This window comes from Corvus moneduloides, chromosome 2, assembly GCF_009650955.1.
Source record: "Corvus moneduloides isolate bCorMon1 chromosome 2, bCorMon1.pri, whole genome shotgun sequence".
Taxonomy (NCBI): Eukaryota; Metazoa; Chordata; class Aves; order Passeriformes; family Corvidae; genus Corvus; species Corvus moneduloides.
In genome coordinates this window covers 83166053-83192698 of record NC_045477.1, presented here as the reverse complement: position 1 = coordinate 83192698, position 26646 = coordinate 83166053, and the positions used below count along the sequence as shown (strand labels likewise).

Below are 26646 nucleotides of genomic sequence, written 5' to 3'. Positions count from 1 at the left end.
CGTGTGTTTACAAAAGAGTGCCAGATAAGTTATGGAGGCTGAATATTTGAGGTGTTTTTGAACATCAAAGCAATCTTGCAATATCTTGTGTTCGGTTTTTGTTTTTTTCCAGTGGGTACACTCTTTACTACGAATTTGTGCCATCATCAGTGTTATTTCTGTATGTATGAACACTCCAAAGACCTTCGAGCATTATCCACCTCTCCAGTATGTTACATTTGCTCTTGATACTCTGTTGATGTTTCTTTACACTGCAGAGATGATAGCAAAAATGCATATCCGTGGGATAGTTAAGGTAAGCATTTAAACAGTATTCTCTGTGTGCTCCAAGTGATCTGAATGTATGCTAATGACATTTGGTATTTTTTTTTAACTTGCTCTTCTTGCTATGATTGTTTTTATCTGCAGGCAACACCATGGTGTATAAACTGAAAAGACAGATGGATAAGGATGTAGCTTTACTGCATATTTAATCCCCCCAAAATATAATGCAAACATTCATAATAAAGGTTTTCTAGAAAGAAACAGATAGTTTCTTTTTATTACTATAAAGAATGAAAGGAAAATTAAGCCATATACACATTAGCAAGAGTATTTTGTAAATGTCTATTGGTCCATATATGGACTTAGAATTTTGATTTCGTTTCCTATGGCTGGATGTGTTGTTGTATGGTTACTTTACTTAAATAAGAGCATGAGTCTTATGGTGAGCTAGTAGAAAAAGTGATCTTGCTTTGAATTTTTTTACCTTGATATAGTCCATGTTGGTAAACAAAATGCTTCTCTTATATATGTCTGCTGTTGTTGCTGGGTTAATTTGTGTAAGCGGATTGGAGGCTGCAGAACTGTGAAATATTTTAGTAAACGTTATTTGGTACCATTGTTTCTAGTCTTCTGCAAAAAGATACAAATTCAGCTTTCATGTAGAAAATCCATATGCAGACCTTACTGGCAATGCAATTATATCACTACTGCACATAATAGATAATCAGTGTGTTATGTTATACTTGCTTTTAACTCCTTAAATAAAGGTCTGGTGACTCCAGCCATCTGATGTTGTACTTAAGCTCTTGAATTTTTTCTGAGTTTGCAGATAGCAAACAAAAAACCCAAGCTACTGTGTCATCATACTTAATGAATATTAATAGCAGAAGTTGAATTGTCATTAATATTAATATTTAGAAAGTTACTGAAATAAGATGATTCTCAGAAAATCTTCATGGGCTGTATAAAGCCAAAGTAATCCTTTGTGCAGTGCTACCTGTGCTCTCTTATTCAGAGGTGTCCATTAAGAAAGTGAAGATGTGGACACAGGATTATGCGTGAGGAATTAGTGACCATCATGTACATTTGAACAGTGTGGGGATAAAAAGTTACTGTTACAACCAGTACAGCCTTTGCAGAGAAAAGGAAATGTAGATATTAATGCAGAGAGAGAAGGAAGTCTGGCCAACAGTGTGACTTTTGTACAAGGCTTGATTTCTGAGCTTTTGAGTATGCAAATACCAACTTCACTGTCAGTCAACACCTAGGGGCTATAAAAGATATGCTGCTGCATAGCCTACTGTCTTTACTGGGTTGTTTAAATTTCTGGATTTGTGCGAAAAGAATATTAAGGACTGCCATTGTCCTTATGGGGGACTTCAACTTGCCAGAAATTACCTGGGAGCATCACATAGCTGGTACAACCTGGGCCAGAAGATTCTTAAAAACCCTGGGTGACAACTTTATGGAACAAGCCCCAAGGGAGGTGACTCAGAAAGGTGCCCTCCTTGATCTACAGCTTGTCAACAGAGTCGATGTCATGAGTGAAGTGGAGATTGGTGGCCATCTTGGCGAAAGTTTAAAATCTTTGTTGACAGGAGGAAAAGTATCAGCAAAACCTCAGCTCTGGACATGAGAAGAGCAGACTTCAGGCTGTTCATGGAATTAGTAAGTAAGGTTCCCTGGGGAAATTTTTTTGCAGATACTGGGGCCCATCAGTGCTGGTCACTTTTTAATCATCATCTCCTAAGGGCACAGGAGAAGGCAATTCCCAAATGTCAGAAGTCAAGCAGAAGAGGCAGAAGGCCAGCTTGACTGAACAGAAGTCTTCTCTTGGAAATAAGGCAAAAAAGAAAGATGTATGCCCAGTGGAAGCAAGATCAGGTGACATGGGAAGATGGGAAGATGCTGCTTGCCATTGTAGGAAGAGAACTCATGGGGCTAAGCTCATCTGGAGTTAAACTTGCCAGAACTGTGGGGGACGATATAAAGAGTTTTTTCAAGTATATTAATGGGAATAAGCAGTGTAAGAATAATGTCAGCCCTTAACAGGATGAGAATGGTCACCTTACAAACAGGGACATGGACAAGGCAGAGGTGTTTAACACATTTTTTGCCTCTGTGTTCAGCATGGATAATGGACCAAGGGGATCTCAGCTTTTGAACTGGAGGACCTTGACTGCAGGAATGATCAACTCCCAGTTGGCCCTGAAAATGTGCAGGATCTGCTGCTTCAGCTGGATTTCTACAGATCTATGGGGCCTGATGGGATATATCCAAAAATCCTCAAAGAGCTGCTGATGTCACCACAAAACCTCTCTCAATTTTTGAGTGGTCTTGGTAATCTGGAGATGTCCCAGCTGTCTGGAAGCTGGAGAACATTGTCCCAGTTTTCAATAAGGGCAAGAGGGAGCACCCCAGAAATTACAGGCCTGTCAATCTCACTTGAGTGTCTGGTAAAGTTATGGAGAAGATTATTCTGGGAGGTATTGAAAAACACCTGAAAGACAATGCCAGCATGGCTTCATGAGGGGAAAGTCCTGCTTATCAAATCTGATTTCCTTTTATGACAAGGTAACCCACCTAGTTGATAAAGGGAAGGCAGTGGATGTAATCATTTTGGATTTCAGTAAAGCTTTCAATACTGTCTCTCACAGGATCTTTCTGGACAAAAGGTCCAGTACACAGCTGGACAAACAGATCATGTGATAGGTGAACAACTGTCTCATGAGTCAGGCACAAATGGTTACAGTGAACGGGGTGACATCAGACTGGGGACCTGTGACTGGTGGGGTTCCGCAGGGCTCCATCCTTACCCCTGTGCTCTTCAACATCTTCATAAATGACTTGGACACAGGACTGGAAGGGATACTGAGCAAGTTCACAGGCACTACAAAACTGGGAGGAGCTGTTGACTCCCTCAAAGGCAGGGAGGCCCTGCAGAGAGACCTTGACAAATCAGAGGGCTGGGCAATCACCAACCGTATGAAGTTCAACAAGCGAAAAGTGCTGGATTCTGCACCTGGGATTGGGCAAGCCTGGATGTATGGACAGACTGGGGAGTGAGATGCTGGAAAGCAGTGCCATGGAAGGGGACCTGGGAGTCCAGGTCTACAGAAAGCCAAATATGAGTCAGCAGTTTTGAGTGCCACAATATAGGAAAGATATTAAACTATCAGGGTGTCCAAAGGTGGTGAAGGGCCTTTTGGTATGAGGAGTGGTTGAGGTCACCTGGTGTGCTCAGCCTGGAGGAGACTGAGGGAAGACCTCATTGCAGTTACAACTTCTTCATGAGGGGAGGAGGAGGGGCAGGCACTGATCTCTTCTCTCTGGTGACCAGCGACAGGTCCCAAGGGAATGACCTGAAGTGGTGTCAGGGGTGGCTTAGGTTGGATATTATCACCCAGAGGGTGGCTGGGCACTGGAACAGCCTCCCCAGGGAAGTGGTGACAGCACCAGCCTGACAGAGTTCAAGAAGTATTTGGACAATGCTCTCAGGCACAGGGTGTGACTCTTGGGGCCGTTCTGTACAGGGTTGGGAATTGGACTCAATGATCCTTATGGGTCCCTTCCAACTCAGCTTATTCTGTGATTCTGGGATGGAATGGAATGGAATGGAATGGAATGGAATGGAATAGAATAGAATAGAATAGAATAGAATAGAATAGAATAGAATAGAATTAGTTTGAAGGGACCATTGGAGGGGAACTACAACCATAATCTAGTCCAACTGCCTGACCGATTCAGCGCTGACCAAAACTTAAAGTGTTTTACTAAGTACATTGTCCAAATGCCTCTTAAACACAGGGTTTGGAAATCAACCACCTCTCTAGGAAGCCTGTTCCAGTGTTTAACCACCCTCTAGATGCTTCCTAATTACCAGTCACTTCTGTGACACAGTTTTGAACCATTCCCACACGTCGTATCACAAGGTACCAGGGAAGTCAGCACCTCATTCTCCACTTCCCCCCTTCAGGAAGCTGTAGAGAGCAACGAGGTTACCCCTCAGCCTCCTTTTCTCTGGACTCGACAGACCTGGAGTCCTTAGCTGCTCTGCACAGGGTGAACTTATCTCTGATTGTCATATGATGAGCTTGTCTTTGAAGCATGTCTGATGAGTCTGGGCACACAGAATTAATAGCTGTCTGGAGCTGGTCCCATTGCCTCGATTCATTTTATACATGCATAGATAACAACACAGATTGTTTCTTTCACGCACTGACGTTTTGCTCTTCATTTATCTGATAAAAATACAGTAAAATAGATTAGACATAACCACTGTTACTCAAAGATAGTTTAAGCAGAAAATGGCTGCATTTATCATTATTTTAACAGCTGAGGATTTGCTTAAAACTTAATGTCTTGTAGCATTCATCAGTGAATATAATTACACTGAAATGAAGTGCCTTCTTTGGTGCCATTCAAGGAATCATAGAATAACTTAGATGTAAGGGACCTCCAGAGGTCATCTGGTCTGATCTGCTGCCCAAAGCTGGTCCAGTTAGGTAACATTGCCCATGGCTTGTGTTGTCCAGATGATTCTCAGACTCCTCCAAGGATGAAGATTCCACAAGCTCTCTAAACAGCCTATTCCAGTGCTTGACCAACCTTATGCAAAAAATCTTTCTCCTAATGGCTAATCAAAATTTTCCATGTTTCTTTCAATGCTGTTCAATGAATAATCCTTTTTAGTGAAGTATTTGACTTATTCTTTGGATTATTGATTCTAGGGAAAATATTAGTTTAATATTATAGTTTTTCCAAGAACATATTGATCCATGGGCTGCCAAAGATAGTGACAAATGAAGTAAATAAGGCACTGTTTAGAAACCTATTGGCATTTATTAAAGATGTTTGTATATGAAACATTTTTATATAAGGCAGTTCATTACTGAAGTCTCCTAATTTAAATGCATTCAAGACTTTTAGTGAGTGTAGTACCAATGAATGCACTGCCATATGGTTCTAATGAATTTTACCATGAATCAGTATTTCTGTAAATGCTTTAGGAATTGAAATGCTAATAAACCTTTGAACCATGACTAATGCAAAATTACAGTCCAGCAAGAAACCTAATTTATGGAGAAGTTAGGCACCATTCACTAAAGTCCCAATTAATAACAATGCAAGTATAGAGCTAAGAAGGTTTTGAAAATGTTAAGTCATGTCTAATTAACACCTTCTGAGGACAAATGAAATATATACTTCATTTGATTTCAAGGGGTTTTTAGGAAAGAACAGTACTTTCTAAACTGCTAGCCTTTTGTCTGTAAAATGTTTCCCTTTTCCCTGGGTAAACTAAGTGACAAAAGAAACCAATGCCTCCATCCAAGAGTTTGTTGTCCCAGAAGGAAATGTTGCCATGGGTGATGTGTCTTTTATTATTCATGTTTCCTTCTGTGTTATTGTTGCTGTGTTAGTAAAATCTATCCAAAATTTGGGCTGCCCATGCAGCTATTGTCACGTCATGAACAAGTGAACTAATACTATTAATACATCTGTCTTTACTTTGAAACTTGTATCTGAAAGAATTAAATTCAGACTGTAATTTCATACTGATTAAGATACCTTATAAACATTCTAGGACAGTCTGCCTAATGTTGTCTGCATTGTATATGTATGTAGTGGCTGCATTGTATAAAATACATGTACAAGCAGTAAGAATTTGGAGTGGTTTGTGAAGTTTTATATGAGACAGAGACAGAATTATAGCAAATCTGTTTCTTACGACATATGCTTGCATTCTAAACAATAATCTTATATATTGAATTAAAAAAAAATCTATATTGAAGAATGATGGCTTGTGATAGTAAATGTAATAAAAAATGTAATCAATTCAGTGCATAGTTAAAGCTTACTGAATTCATTTTGACATTGGTATTTTCATGATCTTTTCAGTTTAGAATTCCACTTCCTTTGATTGATCCTAGATTTGTTCTCATGCTCTTTAGTTCCCAGAATGTAAACAGGGTTCAGTGACTCTTTGGTTCTGATTCCTGTCATGTTTCATGCTCCTTGGTCAGAAAGAGCTTTGCAAGAATCAGTTGCATCAAGGAAGTATTGTCTGTCAAATGAAAGCAGATCAATCTCCTTCACTTTATCATCAATAAAATTTAAAGTGCTCTCCAAATTACATGCAGTTTATGTCTACTGCATAACTTACTGATTGATTGGCAGGCTTCTGAGAGCACCATGAAGCAACTACTCTTTGGGTCTGTCAAAATAGTTCATGAGTCAACCTGGAACTGAACTGACAAGTCTTACGGTCCCTCAGAATCAAAGCTCTCATTGATGTGCCCACTCATATGTCACTTAAGAGCATGACTGTATGTGCTTGACACAAGTCTGTTCACTGAAGGAAAGTTTCCAAAATTATCTCCTCCTTGAAAAAGGAGGTGAGATGGAATTGGAGAAATGAAGGGTGACTCTAAAGCCTAAAACAGATGTGATATTAGATGAACATCAGACTTCTCAAAGAAAGAGGGCATCCTAACTGTGACAGAAGGACTTTATTTCGTTTAGTCAGTGGGATGAAAAAATACCTTCTGCTTTCTAATAATGCATCTTCTGAAGGTAATCTCACATGGGTATGATCAAGGTAAGGATACCTTACTTTAAAGGCATCTTTTACCTTTATTAGAAGTATTTATTTTTGGCTTTTGTGTGGGGAGATAGAGAAATATTTCAGGTAAATTGTATTAGGCACAGTTGCACTGGTGACATTATATATAATAAAATAACCAAAGAGGAAAATGTGCCAAAACTATAACAAAAAGGAATCAAGTAACAGTTATCTCAGATGATAATTCAGCCTTTAGGGAATTAAAGATGAATGGATATAGTTTCATTCCATAGACACTGTGAAGGTATATGAAATTTTCTTCATTAGACTGCATCCTCCTTGCAGCTTCTCATCACTGTTACGATGGTATGAGAGAACCTACGCCAAAATCATGTTGTGAAAAGAAGGCATGGTTTATCCTACTCCTACATTGTAAAAAAAACATGAGAGTTCCTTCTCCTGTCTGTTAAAAAAGCCACTTTGACACATAATGCTGAAAATGAGAATGTTTTTTTATACAGCATAAACACTGCACTAAATTCAATAGAAGTATCTCTTTTTTTTCTCTGTGCAGTTGTGACACATGTCAACTAACAAAGGAGATTGCAAAAAGTCATAGGTAATGGTCCTTAACATTTTCCCCATTGTTAAATCAATTACATTCACAGCAAAACTTTTGTACTAACTGAAGTAGTTGTGAGTGGATTTGTCAGAGTCTTATTTCCGTAGCGCTGTGTGCTCTTCACTGACTTCAGTACTCCTGCAAGGGGCAGAAGTGAATGGTTGCACCAATAGCTTTCTGCGTTCTTGGTGAATTCAGGCAGGAACTGAAACTATGCTTCATCTTCTACCAACACAGTCACAAATAGATGGGATCAGTTTCACCCGCTTCTATCTAGTAGTAAAGACAACAAATTACTTAGTTAACTGAAATCAGTCTCTTCCAGCATGTCAGGTTATTACCGCAGGCCTGGTTCCTACGGTATATCACCGTGTCCCGCAGCCATAGGGAGGAGGAGGAGAGAAGATCCAACAGGCAGGAATTGTGCAGCCAAGATTGATTTATTTAATTATTTTACAAACTCCTTTATAGACTTTTTTCTTCATAGTCTAATTGGACAAAGGACCAGCCACCCCTTGGGGGTGATTGGCCAAAATCCTAAAACATCCATTATAAAAATATTTTCTACTATACCATAAACAAGACTTTTCAAGGTTGCAGGTGGCTTGGTTGTTTACATTCCCTGCTACCTCTTCTGTGAGAGAGAAAAGTCTCTCACGGACTTAGAAAATAACAAGAAAATCCTCGCTAACAGCATTTTTGTACCTACATCAGGTGTTTCCAGGCAGCATTTGTCCTGTTCAGAGAGAACATTTTCCTCGTCATTTCCTCATCATTTTTCTGATAGGTGCTTTGGTTGCTGTAGTTGCTGTCTGTCTGCTCAAGAGGAGAGAACTGGGAATGGAGCTTGCAAAAAATAGATTTTTAGACTTAAAATAGGCAAAAAACCCCAATATTCATCAGCACTAATTTGAGGGACTGCAGTTGTCTGCAATTAGTTGTTTGTGTCTAAAGTAGACTCTTTCAAAGGATAATTTATTTGGTCTTTTTTTTTTCATTGACTGAAAGGGAAGTTTAAAGTACACAGGCTAACACCTCACCAGCATGTATCTCACAGTCAGCAATTCTCTAACTCATTGTATATTTATTGTCAGTGGGCAGGTGGGGACTACAGAAAGTATAGAGACAATGGGATGCTAAATTCTTTTTTAATACTTACGGCATTAACTCATTTTATGCTTAAATGAGTTTTTTCCATAATCATCCTAATTCAGAAGTTTGTCTTGAGTTATCAATTACAGAATTCATGTTTACTGCACTTTATTACAAGTATCTGTTTTGCCTTCTTTTCAGTAGTTTTAATATTAAATATGCCATCTTCATCAAACAAGAATGGAGAAAACACAAAAGTAGTTTAATCTTTCTGATAAGTGATGGAAATATTAATAGAATTATGGTGAAACACTGTTAACTGGCTCACCAGCTTTTGATAACTTTGTCAAGGGTGTTTCTGTTGCATTACAGACTGAAAATAGAAGATTGAAATTTTGAAAATAATTTTACTCCATGACTTTAGAAATGCTGTATACCCATAGTTTATAAATGAGTTAAAGATCAGAAAGTTGTGTTCTTTTCAAAGGTCGGCTAGTAAAACAGAGTATGTGGCTCCTGTCATCCTGCAATAACGTGCTCTGATGTGCTTTCGATAGCTCTGCTGAAAGCTCAGTCTTGGGATGTGCAAGTCACAAACAAGTGAGAACCTTGACCTGGAGGGCAGGGACATAACCAGCAGAATTAGTGGCAAGGATAAGAAAATTTTGGGATGCTTTGACTAAACAGAGTGTAGGGAAAAGAAAGAGAGAACTACTTACCTGTGTTAGTAAAAAGCTAACAGAGCAAACACAAAAAGACCATTTGTCATAAGATTTGAGTTTCTCTTTTACCCTATGTCTTGGGATTATAAGATGAAAATTACTTATCCTTGTGACAAATTATTTTACAAATATAGAAATATATTAAAATACATACAATATATATACATATATATCAAAAATGGAATTTTGCACTATGTATAATGGTGTTGGAAACGTAGATGTGACATGCAGGTCCTATGCTATCCTGTGTTGGGAAAGAATATGTTATTTCAAGTTGTTTTAAAATATAACTTAAATACTGTAATATTTCAGTGTTGGAGCTGTGATTGTTAGTTTTAAATATTATTTCATATAAACAGTATTTATATCCATTATCTGAATTAAGACAGTCTACAAAAGTTGATTCTTCTGTCTCACCTTTTTCCTGTGTTTGTTGCTGTTTTGCTAAGTGTCCACGTCCATTGTAAGGACATCTGTTCCCAGCCTACTGGGATTGTGTTGCTCATAAAATGCTTGGATGCTGTTTCCAGTCACAGGAAATTAAAGAAATTAAAACTGATTATCATGAGGAAAAGAAATTCGAAGTCGCCTGCAGCAGGCTGCTAGTTGGGTGTTATTGCCTGTGGGCCAGGGAAGGTTAGAGACCATGGCACTGGAATATACGCACCTGTTTCTATGGTTACTTGTGTCTGGTTTTATTGGAGTGTTTATTACAGGAAAGTAATGACTCATATTACACAGTGGGGCTTTTTGCACCATTTTTGCATTAACATATTAGAAAATCAAGGGCATTTAAATTACTTGGTGAAAGTACATAAGCAGTATTTCTAAAATAAAAATGGTATTTATTCTAACCAGTCAAGGGGTCATGGGAGTTTTTAGTGAGAAGTCATTCTGGGGCATGCATTGAAGTAGGTGTCCATATAATACTTAGTGACTTACCATGGTGGTCAAAATTTAACCTAAAAGTTACTGACAAAAACTATACTGCACGCTGACTTTCATAGTGTAGCTAGAAATTGCTCTTTCAATATACAGACCAATTAGATGAACAAAAATTATGTTTTGGTAATGTTATTTTTTTTCCTCTCTAATAGCACTTTCAAGGATTACTTTCTTGTTATTCTTCATGAAAGCAGCTATTATTGAGGGATATTTTTAATGTATTACTTCATATCAGAATAAAATGACACATATACTGGGAAAGCAGTGAAACCAACATATTGGATAACACATTACGTTTTCAGGTAGCAAGAGAGGGAAATTCATTCCTAATGTACCTTTCTGTATTGAAATTTGCATTTTCCAGGAAGTTTGCTATAATTAAAAAATTTTGTTTTATTTTATTTTGTTCCCATGCCATCTCTCTTAATTTGAGAGGATCAAACAAGACATGAAGATAAACAGATCTTAATGATATCCAAATCCCTGTTGAAGGGAATAAGAACATTCCTGTGCAGCTGTATTTTCATAAAAATGGTGACATTTGTGTGGGATTTTTAAGGGAGTAAGATGAATGTAAAATTGGATTTCAGAGTATTGTTTTCTCCACCACTAATATAAATACAGCTTTCTTACAGCTATACTAGGATTTTTCTTTCAATAAACTTTTCCTGGTCGCGGTAGTATAAAATGTATTCTTCAGTTTTTTATAATGCTAATTACCAAATAATACAATCCTCTTTCTGTAAAGTGGCTCCTTCTTATGTATTCCAACCCTCATCATTGTGGCTTTTTTTCCTGTTGAATGAGAGCTTTTAATGTCAATCATAAATCTGAGTTTTGTCATGTTAGATGAAACTGTTTGCCTATCAAATCTCCCTGTTCAGCCTCCAGGCAATATTTGATACTTCAAAGTAAAAGCTTTCACCTTGAAACATTTGGATCCCAATCTGCCCATTGCATCCACCATAAACACTGGAGCTAGGCAAGGGCAGAATACTGCTGGACAAAGCGCAGCACTGTTTGCTTCACATCACTTCTGCGGGGCTGCAGTTTACTTCCAAGCATGAGCAGATATCCATGCATGTGGAACTAGATGTAGAACTGGAGTCAAGCCCAAGAAAGCGGCATTTGGAGGAGATTGGCTTAGATGCTCACAACCAGGGAACAGTCTGGGTTGGAAGGAACCTGAAGAGATGGTGTGGACCAACCTCTTGCTCAAAGCAGGGATCAGAGTTGATTAGTCAGGGTCCTATGAAGCTGAGTCTTAAATATTTCTAGCAAAAGACATGTTGGCATTTCTCTGGGCAGCGTGATCAGATGTTTAACTATTCTCACAGTGGCGATATTTTTCCTGTGCGCTTCCTGGAAACAGTCAGTGCAGTTCCATGTAGGGGAATCCTATTAATCCTCCTCCTGCTCAACCACTTTTAGATTTGCTGAACCCTTTAGATGTCCAGGGGAGCTGAGTCAGCTAGTAAGGCAATACCTGGGGCACTGCATACAGATGGCTAATGAGCAGATGGAGTGGGAAATGAAATTTAGGCTTTCAGTGCAGTAACCCGTAAAATCTCTGCAGGGCATGTTGTCACGCAGCTACAATGGTAAGGTGGTGTATCAAGAGAGCAGCAATGTGATACAGCAGCAAAGCTCCCTTTCCCAAGGGTTTAGGACTCATATTTCTGTTGGGAATTAGCATCTCTCCTCTATGGACTAGATATGAAGAGTGTGCCTGGAGGGTCTGTATAGTGGTGAATCCAAAATACTTGATACTCAGTTGAACTGAGATGCTCTACAATGTTGTGGGTGACACAGGTGGTGTGTTGTAGCATTCCTTTCCATTGTTCTGTGGAAATGGTTATTCCCTTCGATAGTTTTGTACTTGATGAAGTGACTGCAACACTTTGATGCTTGTCTCTGGTTTGGGTTTGTTTGGGGGTTTTTTTGTGTTGTTTTCTTTTTGTTTGTTTTGTGGGGGTTGTTTGTTTGTTTAACTTAGCAGTTTTGGTTTAAAACACTGGTTTTTAACTCTTACTAATTCCTCCACCCATTTTTTTACAGAAAACACTGTTATAGGATTTTTAGCATTTCCTTTCTTGTCTGTCTGAAAGTCTTGAGTTTTGCTTCACAGCCAGAATTGTTTCTTCCTTTACAGTCTTTTTGGCGTTTGGTTGTTTGGTTTTTTCTGTTAAAAACAGCATATGAAATGGTGAATACTATAGCTTAATACCCTCCCATTATGATATGAAACATTAAATACTAAATTTGGTGTAGTTAATTACATAAATTAATAAAAATCTAGTGTGCCTTAAAAACAGGTTTGAGACTGTTCTTTAGTGAATAGTTCTTTAGCCTTGTATCATCATTGGTGTTTCCTAAAACAATCTGAAAATCTCAACAAATTCAGTTCAAAATAAATTTTTGCAGTATTTGCAAAGGATGAAGTAGTGGTTCTGCAGTGATTATAGGAAGTTTTTTGTAATGATCAATTGGAACTATGTGTGTTGTGTGTCTGTAGTATGTATGGCATCACTCTCTAACCCAAAGGACTAGCAAGGGTTGTGTTTCATTTTATTAATTAAAACAGAGTAATTTTGGGTTTTGTGCTGTAATATCTAATGGTTTTTTAAATGTTTTTCTAGCATAGAATACAAGATTCCTCTCAGTATTATAGTATATGTTAGGAAAAAGATAAATTATGTACTATGTGATGTGCTACTTAAACATCTGATGGTGGAGCAGTTTGGTACAATGCACAAATTAAACTTGTTTAATTCAGTGATGATAAAGTGATATTATACTCATTGTAGCCATTCAGAGTTAAGTTTTACACAGAAATTCTAATTCTGTTGGCTTTTTCAAATCAATTGCTGTTATGTGAGTATATTTTAAATAAGTTCTTTCGTTATGAATGAAGATACTTTATGATAAAGAAAATGAGAAGCTGTGTCATTCCCACACACATATATTGTTTATTTTTTTTCCCCTAATACAGACTTTTTAAGAAAATGTATGTTGGTTTATTTTGAAGTGATCCTATCACTGTTGTAGAGGACTAAATTAGAGGTGATCACCCATTTTAAAAGAAGTCAGCTTTTCTTCAGTTATTAGCATGGTCCTAACTAAGCAATTCACAATTTCCTTTGTTTCCTGCTAAGGTTTGACATATGAGGACATTAGCGAAATAATTTTATTTTGAGGGATGAAAAAGGAGAATTTAGAACAGAAGTCAGACATAGGTTTTCTTCTTGATTGGGCCATATTTCTTCATTGGCTTTACTGTGTGAGTAAAATACTGAAAGCATTTGTCAGGTTGGGGTCTGAACTGGATTGTCCATATTGTTCTGCTGCTAAGCAGACTATAAACTGCGGGTTTTTAAGGAAATAGGGTAAGTTTGAAGTTGAGCCAAAAACATAAGGAATGTATGCATACTCCGTGACCAGGTAGGAGATACATACCATCTGTGTGTGTATAGGTATCTGCATATGCAAGGACAGAGAGAGGTTAGGAAAGGTGCTCTCTTGAGCTCTGATTTAATTTTGTGTCCCACTCAGACTTCTGTGCCAAGCAGTGTTTGTGTGGAGTCAGGGAGTGGGGGAGGGAAGGTTGGTTTCCCTAACTCAGCTGTGCTCTCTCTTATAGCTTGCTTTTTCTGTGTTACAATGAGCATTGCATCTGGAGGAAAAAAAAATATGCTCCCAAATTCTGATTCCCTCTATTCCTTCCATTTCCTCCTGTGCTTTTTTGTTGCTCCTAAAATCTCCATAAATGTCAGCCTCCACACTTTAATGCTTGTTTGTAGAGCTACACAAAGTAGCCCACAGGATAATCTGAAGGGTGTACCAGAGTTTTGGATCTGCTTTATTTACCACTACCAGCGCATGTAGGATCCAGTGATCATGACAGAATGGCTCAGTAGCTTGTTGTTACGGAGCTTGCTGGTCTCTTTGCATTCTTTCAGATATCCTGTTTATCAGAGACTGTGAGGAAAAGTGGGAGACTAAGGGTCTAATGAGAGAGCCAACACTACAGGAGTCCTTTCCAAATGATGGTAAATCTGATTTTTCAGGGCAGATATATTACTTCTTTCATTTAGCTTTCAGACAGAGTCAGCTGGAAAGAGGCAGGAGGGAAGGGTTGAGAGAACAGGTTGTAGTCAGGGATGACAGAGAAACAGAGATTCCTGAAGGCAAGAAGGGAGGCAGAGGAGGCTGTTCATTTGCAGGGATTTGCTGTTCATCCCAAGGTGTTCCTGAGGTGTTAAGAGACAAGCAGGGCAGAAATGACCTAGGGAATGTCTATGCTATCATCTAGCTAAGCTATCTACCTTACCACAGAGATACTGAAATTGCTTGAGAAAATTAGCAGACATAATCAATCTTTAAGCAGATTGCTTTATGCAATTTGGATGTTAATTTCACAGACTATTTTGTTTTCAGCAGAGTTGATAATGAAATAAGCATTTATTAAAGAATTGCAGTCCATCTAGTCATCCCTTCTGGTACAACTCAAACTGTAATGGCTCTCATGGAGAGACTGCCCCAGGTGTTATTAGTTCTGTCTGTGGTTCTCTCTGTGTTTTGTACTGACTCACATTTTCAGTGTGTTAGGTCTTAATTTTTTTTTTTTTCCTGTGAACTTGTATAATGATTGTTCAGGGCACCTAATACTGGCAATAGATGTTTTATCTTTAATGTGCTCAGCACAATTGAGAAAGTGGATCTTCTGGCACCTTGTGGTACTTTATTTTGGAGAAGTGGCAAATGATTTTGTTGTCTAGATAGGCTGTAAATCATGTTGCTGGAGAAGCTTTCAGGACTTGCTGTGCACAACAAGAATCCACTATCCACTGTAGGCAGTAGGAAGTCAGCAACTTTAATGACTTTAAGATATTTTGATTAGTCTCTGCATAAGGCTTCTTGTCTACAGTACTAATCCTTCATGTTCTGGAATAGTGCATTCAGAAAAAAAATAACAAATGAAACTTCCTCAATAACTCTCAGATTTCAGCAGACACAATGAAAAAATGGTGTGGGGTTAACACATTGCAATACTTCAGCTACTTTAGGTACAATGTCACCAGAGGTATTTAAATGTCATTTATGCGTATTCCTTTCCAAGTCTAAGAACAAGCTGCCATTGACCATGAGTGTAGTATTTCAGCCCAAAGAATTTTTTTTCAAATGTGAATGAAACTCACTGTTCATTTCTATTAATATGTAAGTTCTAGCCTGTATTTAGCCAGAATTAGATTTTTCATGGAAGTAGCAGGTATATTCTGATTTTTGCATTAAGCAGAATGTGGTCCTGCCTTAAGAATGCTTCCAACAGCAACTAACATCCAATATGTCAGTACACAGTATGAAAGCATTAAAGATTCCCCACCACATCCACTGCCAGACAAAAGGCAAACAGGATTTAGCCAAAAAGGCAAATAGGATTTAGCCAAAGCCTCTCTACATGTAAAGTGGAAAGGGCCAGGACCTCCCCTAAAAGTAGTCTTTTTTTCAGTATTGAGTAGTTCAGGTGCTCTGAGTTTCTGTGGGTGATCCACTGAAAGCCACCCTTACTGGGAGGGTGAAGCGGTGGAAGCAGGCCTGGTGTGAGAGAGAGCAGTGAGGTGGTGCAGCAGCCTAACTGGTGAGAAGACTGGAAAGGGTCATGACATCTTCCTTTGTAAGGAGGAAACAGCAAAGCTGCTTCAATCATACCATACCTATTGTGGAGAGAAAAAGCAGTTTCTAAAAAAAGATTTGGCTTTCAGTGAGAACTTGGTGGGTTATTCACAAGGGAGTGAATATAGGAACTCCTGCACAAGTTCATGCTCAGATCTGTACAGAACAACTCAGGGAAGACTTTTTGTTTAGACAAAAGGTGCTTAAGAGAAGAAAAGTAATTTTCAAGGAGTTCTTCAGCAAGAGAAAGACCAATCAGCATTTTTGTTCAGAGCCACAATTGAAGGACTCAAGTTGCATGTTGATACAAATCTCATTGGAGATTTGCTCCAGAGTAAGAGATTCAGAGTGTGAGTAGCTAATCTCTGTAGAGAAATAGCATATTTCTGCTTCACAGGTACTGAACATAACAACTGAATAGCTGAGTTCTCTCAGCCCTGAGTGAAGAGTTACTGAGTAGCTCAGTTTACTCAGGGAACTAAGTCTACTTTCTTCAGGAAGGACGGGCAAAAAATATGATGCAAAAGTTCCTGTTCTGTTTCTTCCCTGATTTGCAGTCTTCCCCCTCTTAGTTCTTGAATTGAGAACTGTAACATCTTTAGGTGTTAGAAAATCCTTGGCTGAAATTCTCTGTCCTTTATTTCTGATATGAAAATCACTTACTGTATTTTCCTGATACGCTAACAGTTCACTTCTGCCCTGAATAATTTTAAGCAACAGAAATAAATATTTGAAGCATATTTTGTCTCTGTTTACACAATATATCATGCTGTCACCTACTGCAAGGAATGATAAATCATTTTTAGGATAGTGTATGTCATTGAAAATATTAGATTAAAACAAAACATCTTGTCTGTGCTTTTAGAATCAATGATAATGCTGAGACATTTAAAAACAAATACTGAAATAATTATAACTGAGATACGGAAAAATGTTTATAAAGCCAGGAATCACATATTAGGCCAAGTCCAATAACGGCTTCAAGACTCTTGAGGCATGACAATAATTTTTTCCCTCAATTATACCTGTGAAAAGTGGATGTCAAGCATTGTCATATGTACCTGGAAGATCACTTAACAGAAGAGGACCCAAAGAATGTATGAGGCAGGGAAGGCTGTATTAAATCTGTTGTGAGAAACTTCATTTGAAAAGCTGTGATTTTGTGCCCTGAGATGCATTGTCATTGTCTCTGCATATGTTTCTACATGAATAGGATATCCACTTTCTTTAGGCATCTTTTTGTCTAGTCTCCCTTTCAACAAGCTTCATCTCTCTATATGTGCATTTGTTCCCCAAATTCCTCTGTGCTCCACGAGATCCACAAAACTATCTAATGCTTAGCCATAATCTATCTAATAAATGTAGATATTTTTCAGTTCAGTGTTTGAAGTGTCTGGCATTAGCAGCCCAACAAAGAAGTGTTCTTATAGCTTGCAGTAGAGGGCCTGTGTCACATGTTGTCAGGAATGGTGTGAAACATGAGGATATTGAAGCATGCAAACTGGAACAGAGGCTGAGAATAGTGTTGTATAAAGGAAACTGAGCTTGGATGCAGAATTCTCTACGCTGCCTTTTAGGAGTGATCTCTGGATTGGACTGACACAAAACCATGCTCTGATGTTGTTACAGTGGTTACTATCAAGTGTTTTTGAAATAGCAAGGCTTCTCCAGAGCATGGAAAATGACTGAAAACTTATGAAAAAATGGGTGTAAAATGATACTGATTTAATTGAAGCTGTTCAACAGTATTCAAATAATTGAATGGCACAACAGATTGCTAGATTGCTAGCATTTTACACTTACCTTCCTGTGTAAGTATTTTGTAACGGGCAATACAACGGAAAAGTACAGAGTTCATTTTGTGTGTTTTTTGATTTACAGCAAAGTCTTTGTAAGTTCTTTTTGAAACAAACTTAGAATTATTGCACAAGAATGAAGTTAGTATTTATTCATCCACAAGATGTGTATATGTGCTTCTAGCATATTCTAATCCAGATACTAGGCTTTTGGAGTCTTTCAAAAGTGACCTCTTAAAAATACACAGGGAAGACTTCTTCTTCTCCTTCCAAGAGCTCTTGCTTATGATATTTGTAAATTCTGACAGTAAACAAAAATTAACCTCTTAGCATTCCTTTCTTGTAGGGTGATAGCTCCTACATAAAGGATCGTTGGTGTGTGTTTGATGGATTCATGGTCTTTTGTCTTTGGGTGTCACTGGTTTTACAGGTAATCATTTCACTTCCTTTTACAATGAATAGTTCCTTAATTGTGAAAAATACATGGCACAACCAAATAAATGTGAGTTGTGGAAGTAGAGTTGTACATGGATCAAATTGTTTTTAAAAAACCGTGCTGAATTAAACAGGTTTATAATTGCACATTGCAGCATATCTACATTAGTAGTAGACTTTATCTTGATTATTTTTTCTTATTTAAAATGAAGTTTGTTAACATAAACCCTGTGCAGTCAGAAGGAGAAAGAGGATCTTCAGAGAGACATTTCTCTCTTACTCCACATGACAGTTGTGCTCATTTCCTTCCAGTGAGTCTAGCAGGATGCCATGGTGACTAGGTCAGGCACCTAGAAGAATTATTCCAATGGTAGATGTTTGCCATTCTGTAAGTGTAATGATATAGTGAGTGGAGTGATTTCATGCAATATCACTCACACCTAAAAAGCATTTTCCAAAATTCATATTAAAGCATGATGAAAAAAAAATACATTTGGAAACAGTTTGATAAATTTTTATAAAGAAGGGAACTTGGACATTTTGCAAAAAAATTACAGTGTTAAGGTGTAGGTCAAATTTTGTCCTACAAATCAATCAGTCCTTAACTGTACCTGGTTTTCTGGGTAAGAACAGGTTGAAAACTCTGACACTGAGCTTAAAGTAGCATAAGGATTGTAAAAGTTCTCTAGTGATTGCTGTTCGGCACTTACACATTTCTTACAAATTTAAGACACATTGTAATTTTCTGCTTTTTACACAGGGGAGACTTTGGTACACCTTGTACACGTGCAGAATGAAGTTTGATCATACAGATAAGCACCGCACATTACCCAGTTCATGCATTGCCAGGTTCCCCTTCCATTTTCTTAGTACTTTGAGCAAACATTAAATCAAGCAGTTACTCTCCAAGAGTGAGAGACAAGGATTAAAACAAGACATTTGCACCCAATCATTCAGCTAAATACTCTTTATGGAGTGCATAACCTGTCAGTGTACTGAGAAAATGGTTCCCTGTTCTGTGCCTTGGCTGAAATTTATGTTGTAAGTGGAGTCTAGGAGAAGATGATGTACAGTTTTATCATGCACTTGGAATTAAATGGAGAATTTATAATCATGTTGCAACTCATTAGGCAATCTGTGTACATGTACTTTTATATAATAGTAAAAACCTTAGTGCTGTACAACATTAACAGATACTGATTTTCGTATTTGGAAATAGATATTAATAACTTTTAACAACATTGTGGGAAACGTTTGGGGTAGGACTAGCACAGAAACAGGCAGATGGCACAAGCTTGCACGGTCTTCTTGAGCTGTTTGAGACTCAGACACTATGAACATGAGCAGCTTATATTTTGTTAATTTCATGAGGGTAATTTAGAAGTGGATTGAAGTATTTACAAAAACTTTTCTTTTAAAAAAATATGGTACACATAAACTATAAAATAAACTAAGAAAAGATTGAAAATGAAAACAAAAAACATGTATAGTATTAATACTTCTAAAGCTCTATAAATGAGCATGGGTGCAGGACAGGGTCATCAAGACAAACTACTGATTCTTTTCTTTGTAGGTGTTTGAAATAGCTGAAATAGTTGACCAAATGTCACCTTGGGGCATGTTACGGATTCCACGACCGCTCATTATGATTCGAGCGTTCCGGATATATTTTCGTTTTGAGCTGCCAAGAACTAGGATAACAAATATCTTGAAGTAAGTAAGGCAGTTTTCTGAAAAATAACAGAGCTTATTTCAGTTTTGACTTAGAAGACTGACTATGTAGTCAGTCAGTGACCCTTCATGCTTAATGGGCATTTTCCCTCCTGAGTTTTAGTTCTGGCCAAAAAATTCTTGCTATTTTCCATATTTAAGGAATCATCAGGTTTTATAGAAAATGATCTGAACTTTCAAATATTAAATAAATTTTAACAAATTTTGCTAGTAACTGTAGCCAGCAATTTTCAACCAATGGTAGTAAATTCTGTTCCATTAATATGGCCATTTAATAATCAAGGTGAATACCCTTAGTAGGATAATATTTGTAAATAACAGTACATGAGCACATGCTCTAACCATTCCAGTTATGATTGTGCATGTATTGGTGTGTATACAGAGATGCAAACACATGTAAGTGTGTTTGGTACAGCATGTAATGGCAAAAAACATGTCATGGTAAAGTGAAAGAGTTTTTTGGTCTTTATTCACTATCAAGTTTATTTCATTACCATATCTTGTCTGTATAAGTTGTTAAATAGTATTTTACAGAAGCTAGATTTTATGCGTTTTATTTGGGTATTTTTGTTCCACCCTTTGCCGTTTTCAGGTGGTTTAATTACCCTAACTTAAGGGTTTAGAAAAAATCACAGCCCCCTTTTCTGTTTGTGCACAGAGCGAGAGAACAGTTTTAAGGACAAATTTTCTGCAGCATGAAATACTGCTCTCTTTGCATGAGCATATTTTCTATTTTAGAGCTTTTCAGAGGAGACTTCACATTGCCTGTGCTTTCAGTGACCTGTTTATCTTTTTGCCAGGCGTTCTGGAGAGCAAATATGGAGCGTTTCAATTTTCCTTCTGTTCTTTCTTCTCCTGTATGGGATCCTGGGAGTGCAGATGTTTGGAACTTTTACATACCATTGTGTGACTGACGACACACAGCCAGGGTGAGTTCACCTGTGTAGGCATGATGTGGGCCTGTTCTTTCTTTGCATATGTTTTATTTTAGTTGGCATCAGTAGATGTAAAATGGACTTAATAGATTAAAAGCAGTCCAGCAAAATACACTAATGCAAATTGGGGAAACAAAAATAGTAAGAATTATGAAAAATACAAATTCTAACCGTGACAGAGAGATTACAATTTGTGGCACTTGGCTGTAGTCTGACTTACGGGACTGAGTGACTGTGTATATTGGGTGGGGCAGGGAGGTGAGAGAGCAGGAAAGCATAAGGGATTTTTAAGAAGAGCATTGCCACTGGTGGCTGATCTGGGTCACTGATGATTCATCAGCTTTTGCACTCTTCTGTCTTTTCCTAGAATGTCTTTATATGGGGCCAGACCTAAAGAACCCGTAGAATCGTAGAATCACAGAGTAGTTTGGGCTGGAGGGGACCTTTAAAGGTCATCTAGTCCAACCTCCCTGCAATGAGCAGGGACATCTTCAAGTAGATCATGTTACTCAGAGCCCCTGTCTAACCTGACCTTGCATGTTTCCAGGGATGGGGCATCTACCACCTCTCTGGGCAACCTCTTCCAGTATCTCAGGCCCTTTCAGAAATAAGAGTTCTCTGGGACCTGATGCTACAGTTCAAAGATCCTTTTTTCCCAGCCTTGGCAAAATACCGATGATCAATATTTTACACTGGTAATCGGGTATACGTCACATTCTTGATTCGACATGTACTTAACCACAAGATTACCTCGAAAGTACAATATAGCCTCTTGAGTCACTGAGATGGCTCATAAAATCACAGATAACATGCTTACCTGTCCTGTTGAATTGGGGGCTTGACTGTGTCCTTGACTACCATTACATTGTGAGAGGCTATTGCATCTATTTCTTTGTTTGGTCCCTGTTCCTTTGCATAGGGAGATGTTGGCTCTGGAGTTGTGGCCTTTGTTTTAGTCAAATTGGATCCTTTTATTCCTGTATTGAATTTGTCAGAACGTAAAATTAATAGAGTAAGTATTGTAAGAAAGCAAAACACCAATTAATCTGCTACTGAGCTGAATAAAATATCTGATCATTGCAAAACTGTGTTAAAGCTTTTTCTAAACTAGAACTAAAAACTATCAAGTATAAAATCAGAAGCAGCAGATACAAAAATGTTTATAAAATTATTTGAGAATACGGTATACCAAATACCAAAATATGATGTTTTGTTGAATTAAAAAAAATTGCTTTGGGGCATTTTCTCAATTATGTAATCAATAATGTAGTAAAATATGGAGCTGATCTTCATATATTTCATGCACATAAGTTCTTTCATTCTAACTTTTCCTCTCTTTTTTAAGAGAAAATCTTTATAGGACAGATGTTTTGACAGTTTCCTGTAGACATGGGGAAAAAGATTCTTTGTAAAAAATTTGCTTGTGGTAATGAGAAGGTCTGTAATTCTGTGAGTTAAAGAATGTTCTTTGGAAGAACAAGAAATGGAATACACAATGCAGGAAAGATTGCGCATCAGGTACTTGCTTGTGTCACTGAATATAACTGTTCCTTAAAATCAGCAGAAGAAGATGAAATGTGACATAATGATGTTTGCCATATGGAAATTTAAGTTTATAACTTTAAGGCTGGCCATAAATATTTTGGCTAATTTTTGTGCATGTCTTGGGTTGCTCTCTGAATAAGGCATTATTATTATTATTATAAAAAAAAAAAAAAAGGTATACAGAAACCCCTCAATTTTAGGTTTTTGAAAGGCTGGATTACAGGAAAATGTTAGAAGGGACAAATGTCCAGTGTATAAAATAAAATTTAAAACCTGCCTAAATAGGGTTAAAGTTGGAAAAGTCAAGTATGCAGAACTAAGGGAATTTTAGACTTGAGGTTTGAACATCTAGCATTAACTCCTTTTTTTTTTCAATATCATCAAGTATATATGGTTTTAGCTGTATAAATATTAGTAATCTAATTTAAGTTACTTCTAAGGTACCTGGGATTGGCACCCTCAGCAAGCAGTTAATCACTTTTGCTATCTCCAAACCAGAGTTATAATTTTAAATGGTTCCTGTGATTGTGTATGATGACTACAGTTACATTGCACACCACTTTTTTCCCTGAAAGTGTTCCCCCATTTATTCTGATGAATGGTGCTCATCCAAAGAACAACATACTTTCTTCTTTGTTTCTTGACATGTGAATGTATACCTCAGTTTTGGCATACTGCTCATTCCTACTCTGAAAATACTGATTTCCTCTTCTTGTCTGTAATATTCACCGTGATATATTGTGGAGACTTACACCTATTTAAATTTTGAGGAATGCGGTGCGGAAGCTCAGGTTGGAGTTACAGTGGGCCTTCTTCATGTAGGTCAAGGCTGACCTTCCTGGAGTTAACTGCAGAATTTATAATTCCCACCATGGGCTAGGAAAATAAATATAGAGAAAGAAATAACAGTTCTGGTGCGAAAAGAGGACAATATGGACAGATATTGGTCCAAAATATAGTTAGAAAGAAGGGGCCATTTCACTTCTGAATCCAGGAAAGTTTATTAGCTGGGATGTAATAGAGTACAAAAGCATGAAAATTGCCTTGCCAAATTTTACTTTTGTTTTTGAGGTTCAGTTTCTCAGCGTTATAGTGAGGGTTAAACATTCCTCTCAGAGGTTGAGTCTGTCTGTCTCTCTTTCAGGTGGCTCAGTTCCAGGCAATGGAGAGTGGCCAAAGTTGGCTGTACTTGTCCTTAAATAACTTTAGTGTTTACTAAGCCATAGCTGTACATTTTCAGTATTTCTGCAAACCAGATCCCAGGCTCCTAAGTCAAGATTAGAGAAATAAAAAGCATCCAATTAGTGACCACCTGTGAGAACTTTAATTTTAAGTAATTTGCTTCTTATTATGCAGAACTCCACAGCAAGCAACAAGGGTAAAATCTGATTTTTGTGGTCAAGACTTCATCTATTTCTGACATTTTAGAAATCACTGTTACGTCTACTGCCTTATGAATTCTTATTATGAGGGAGTCAAGTGTCTTTTGAAAATGGTGTCTTAAAATCTTCCTATTCTTTTTTATTTGAAAGGACATGACATCCTTATCAGGCATTTATTGTCTCTTGACTACTGCAAGTTATCTTTTCATCCTTTTCAATGCCCACACTGCCTGACCACCTGTCTCTCCACCTTCTCAGTCATTTTCTGATGTTAACTCCAACAAACAGAAATACTTAAGTGAGCTAACCACAGTCGGAGTTTTCATTCTGTTTGAGAAATCAGCAGAATCTAACTTGCTTACAAAGGCTGAAAAGTTTACTGTTGTTTGATAAGTCCTTTTTTCCTTCATTCTTACAATTATCTTCCCTGTAGGGAACATTGTCTTCTTCTTAGATGATTTTATTACTCTATTCCCTCATGATTATGACTTACCTTTTTTCAACTATGCTGTAAAAACTTTTTCCTGATGATATCTCCAACCAATATATCTTTTTCTGTCAAGAATTGGTATATTACATGGATTTATTTAGTATGGATCTTCTCTAGTTGCTTGAAAGATGGTATGTTTGGAATGTAATCTATGTATAATCCAATTATCTTGATAATAATATTAATATATAAATAATAATATATAAGTCTATATATTATAAACAGTTTGGCAGGATTTTTTTTTTTATATCTGAGATTAATTTCAGGGATGAAATTAATTAAGGTGAAAAAAGTTGTGTTCCTAGATCTACTGTAATTTACTCTTGGTAACCCCCAGTATACAAAAGGAACTTTCACAAGGACAGGAGAGAGAAATTTTTTCCAAATCATTGCTGTAGCTACTTAGTGCTTTCTTTACTCCCAAGATACGTTTGGCTACACAAGAATGATTTCAAAGTGCATAATCAGTGTATATTTATTCCACAACAGCAAATTTTCCTTTTGTAAATCTCAGTCTGCACTGGAGCTAGGAGAGAGGAAGCTTCATAAACAGAGAAAATGCTAATCTTGCCTATTTCTTTTCCCAAAGTAATTTTTTAAGGTGCTTTTTTTTTTTTGAACACTTTTGATAAGGTATAGTCTGAATACTTCTGTAGACCCATCTGCCTTGTCACCATGGCAGTCAATTTAAAATCCTTCTTTGCAAGGTTTCTTGTTTAAAGCAGGAGATGCCCAGGAAAACAGATAAAAAAATAATTACTGAGTAATGGAAAGATCTAAGAGGTTCCTGGTCATATTTCCATGTGTCTGTGGATAGGCCACGAAAATGTCAGAAAACAACTTCAAAGACTCTGAAGCTGAAAGTTCACCACAGTATCTAATAGAGAAAATAAATACGATTAAAAAGAACAAAAGGAATTTGAGATACTGTCTTACATCAGCAGTGGGAAAGTAAGAATGAGTAATCGGGTTTCTGAGACAGGGAAGAAATCAAAGACCAAGCTTGAAAAATCAATGTAACAGGACTTCTTTAACAGAGCACATTAATTTATTGATTTTAGTGAACAACCAGATCTGCTTTAATATTGTCTTTGGGATTTATTCACACTGTCTCTTATTGGTTACATGTCTCTAGTATAAACTCCTCAAGGACAAGAGAATGGAAAAAATCTTACTTTTCCAGGCCTGATGTTGTTTATAAAACCCCAACAGACCCTGACCAAAACCAATTAAAATACAGCATCAGTCAAAAAGTGAAGTCATGCAGTTTAAATGCAATCCTGTCAGAAGAGTGGAAGATAGTGCTAATGTGGTGACCAGTACTGGTGCCCAGGGGAAAGAACCTTCAGGAGCTGGACTCTCATCACTTTCAGAGGGCATGTGATTTCTGAGCAGAAATCCTATTTTTTATTAGAATTGTTATACAGATAGTTATTCAAAGTTAGTATGCTTCTGATTCATTTAACACAGATTTTACAGTGTTTTTGTTTATCCAGCTCAGTTTTAAACAAAAAGGTGATCTTTTAGTGATGGTCTAGGATAGAATGAGAGAACCCAATTACCTCAGCTCCTGGTGGCTCAGTAATGACTTATGCTTGTCTGTATTAAGATTTGGAGCCATTTAGCTTTACACAGTTGTCTGTCTCAGTGCAGACGTCAAAATTGACTGAATTTCTTCTCAGCCGGTCAACCTTTATGGGGCTTTTTTGAGAGTAAGTCCTTTTGAGTAAGCTGGAGTGGATGTTATAGATTATTGGGAAATTGGCTCACTATATATACAAGAATTTAAATAACATAACTACCTAATCTCCTCTCTGCTGTAAGGAAAGTTTATATTTAGCCACCACAAGATTTTTTACCCGGTAATCGCTGTACTGAGATAAGGCCTGGTGGGTAGTGAGCTTTCCACAGAGACCTGCAGGAGACCATGATGCTGGAACTCAGAACATCCTCCAGTGTATCACAAAATTTAGGGAAAGACCAGACATCGCCAGAGAAATGGAATCCCAAGAATGATCTCCACTGAATCTGCCTGATGGGTGATTGGGTATTGTTTGATTTCTTAAATATAAAGAAAGCTGGAAAAGTTCTGTTCTTTATATTGCAAGAGGAAGCCAGGCAACTAATAGAGCAGGCTGTGGATGTCCTGACATTCACGGGTTAAATAGCAGTTATCACTGAACATCTAACTTAACCTTGAAATGCTGTGCAAAAGAGTCACTTCTAGATGTGCAAGCATTTATAAGGAATATTGAGAAAGAAGTTTTAAAAGAGATCTGTTTCCATTATATTTCACATCTCTTTCCATGAGTGATCAATTTCATATACTGTTTTGAAAACCAGGTGATTTTTTTTTTTTTGTGTTGTTTTCTGGAAGCTGAATGTGATGCCTAAATTTGATTCGTTTCCCAATCCTTTGGATTAATGCAATTCAGTAAGGCCTGGGAAATGC

General features: G+C 37.4%; 1 protein-coding gene across 6 annotated transcripts in view; it reads left to right on the top strand.

The window, feature by feature from the left end:
* The window catches only part of NALCN (sodium leak channel, non-selective), a 241574-nt gene that overhangs the window by 13480 nt on the left and 201448 nt on the right, over positions 1-26646 (top strand). For 5 of the 6 annotated variants that reach the window (XM_032100136.1, XM_032100135.1, XM_032100131.1 and 2 more), the window contains 4 exons: positions 113-295; positions 18023-18106; positions 19685-19824; positions 20643-20771. In XM_032100136.1, coding sequence (XP_031956027.1) covers positions 113-295; positions 18023-18106; positions 19685-19824; positions 20643-20771 — 536 coding nt within the window. Of the gene's footprint in view, positions 1-112; positions 296-18022; positions 18107-19684; positions 19825-20642; positions 20772-26646 lie in introns of those variants that run through there. The other variant, XM_032100138.1, reaches the window with a different exon arrangement.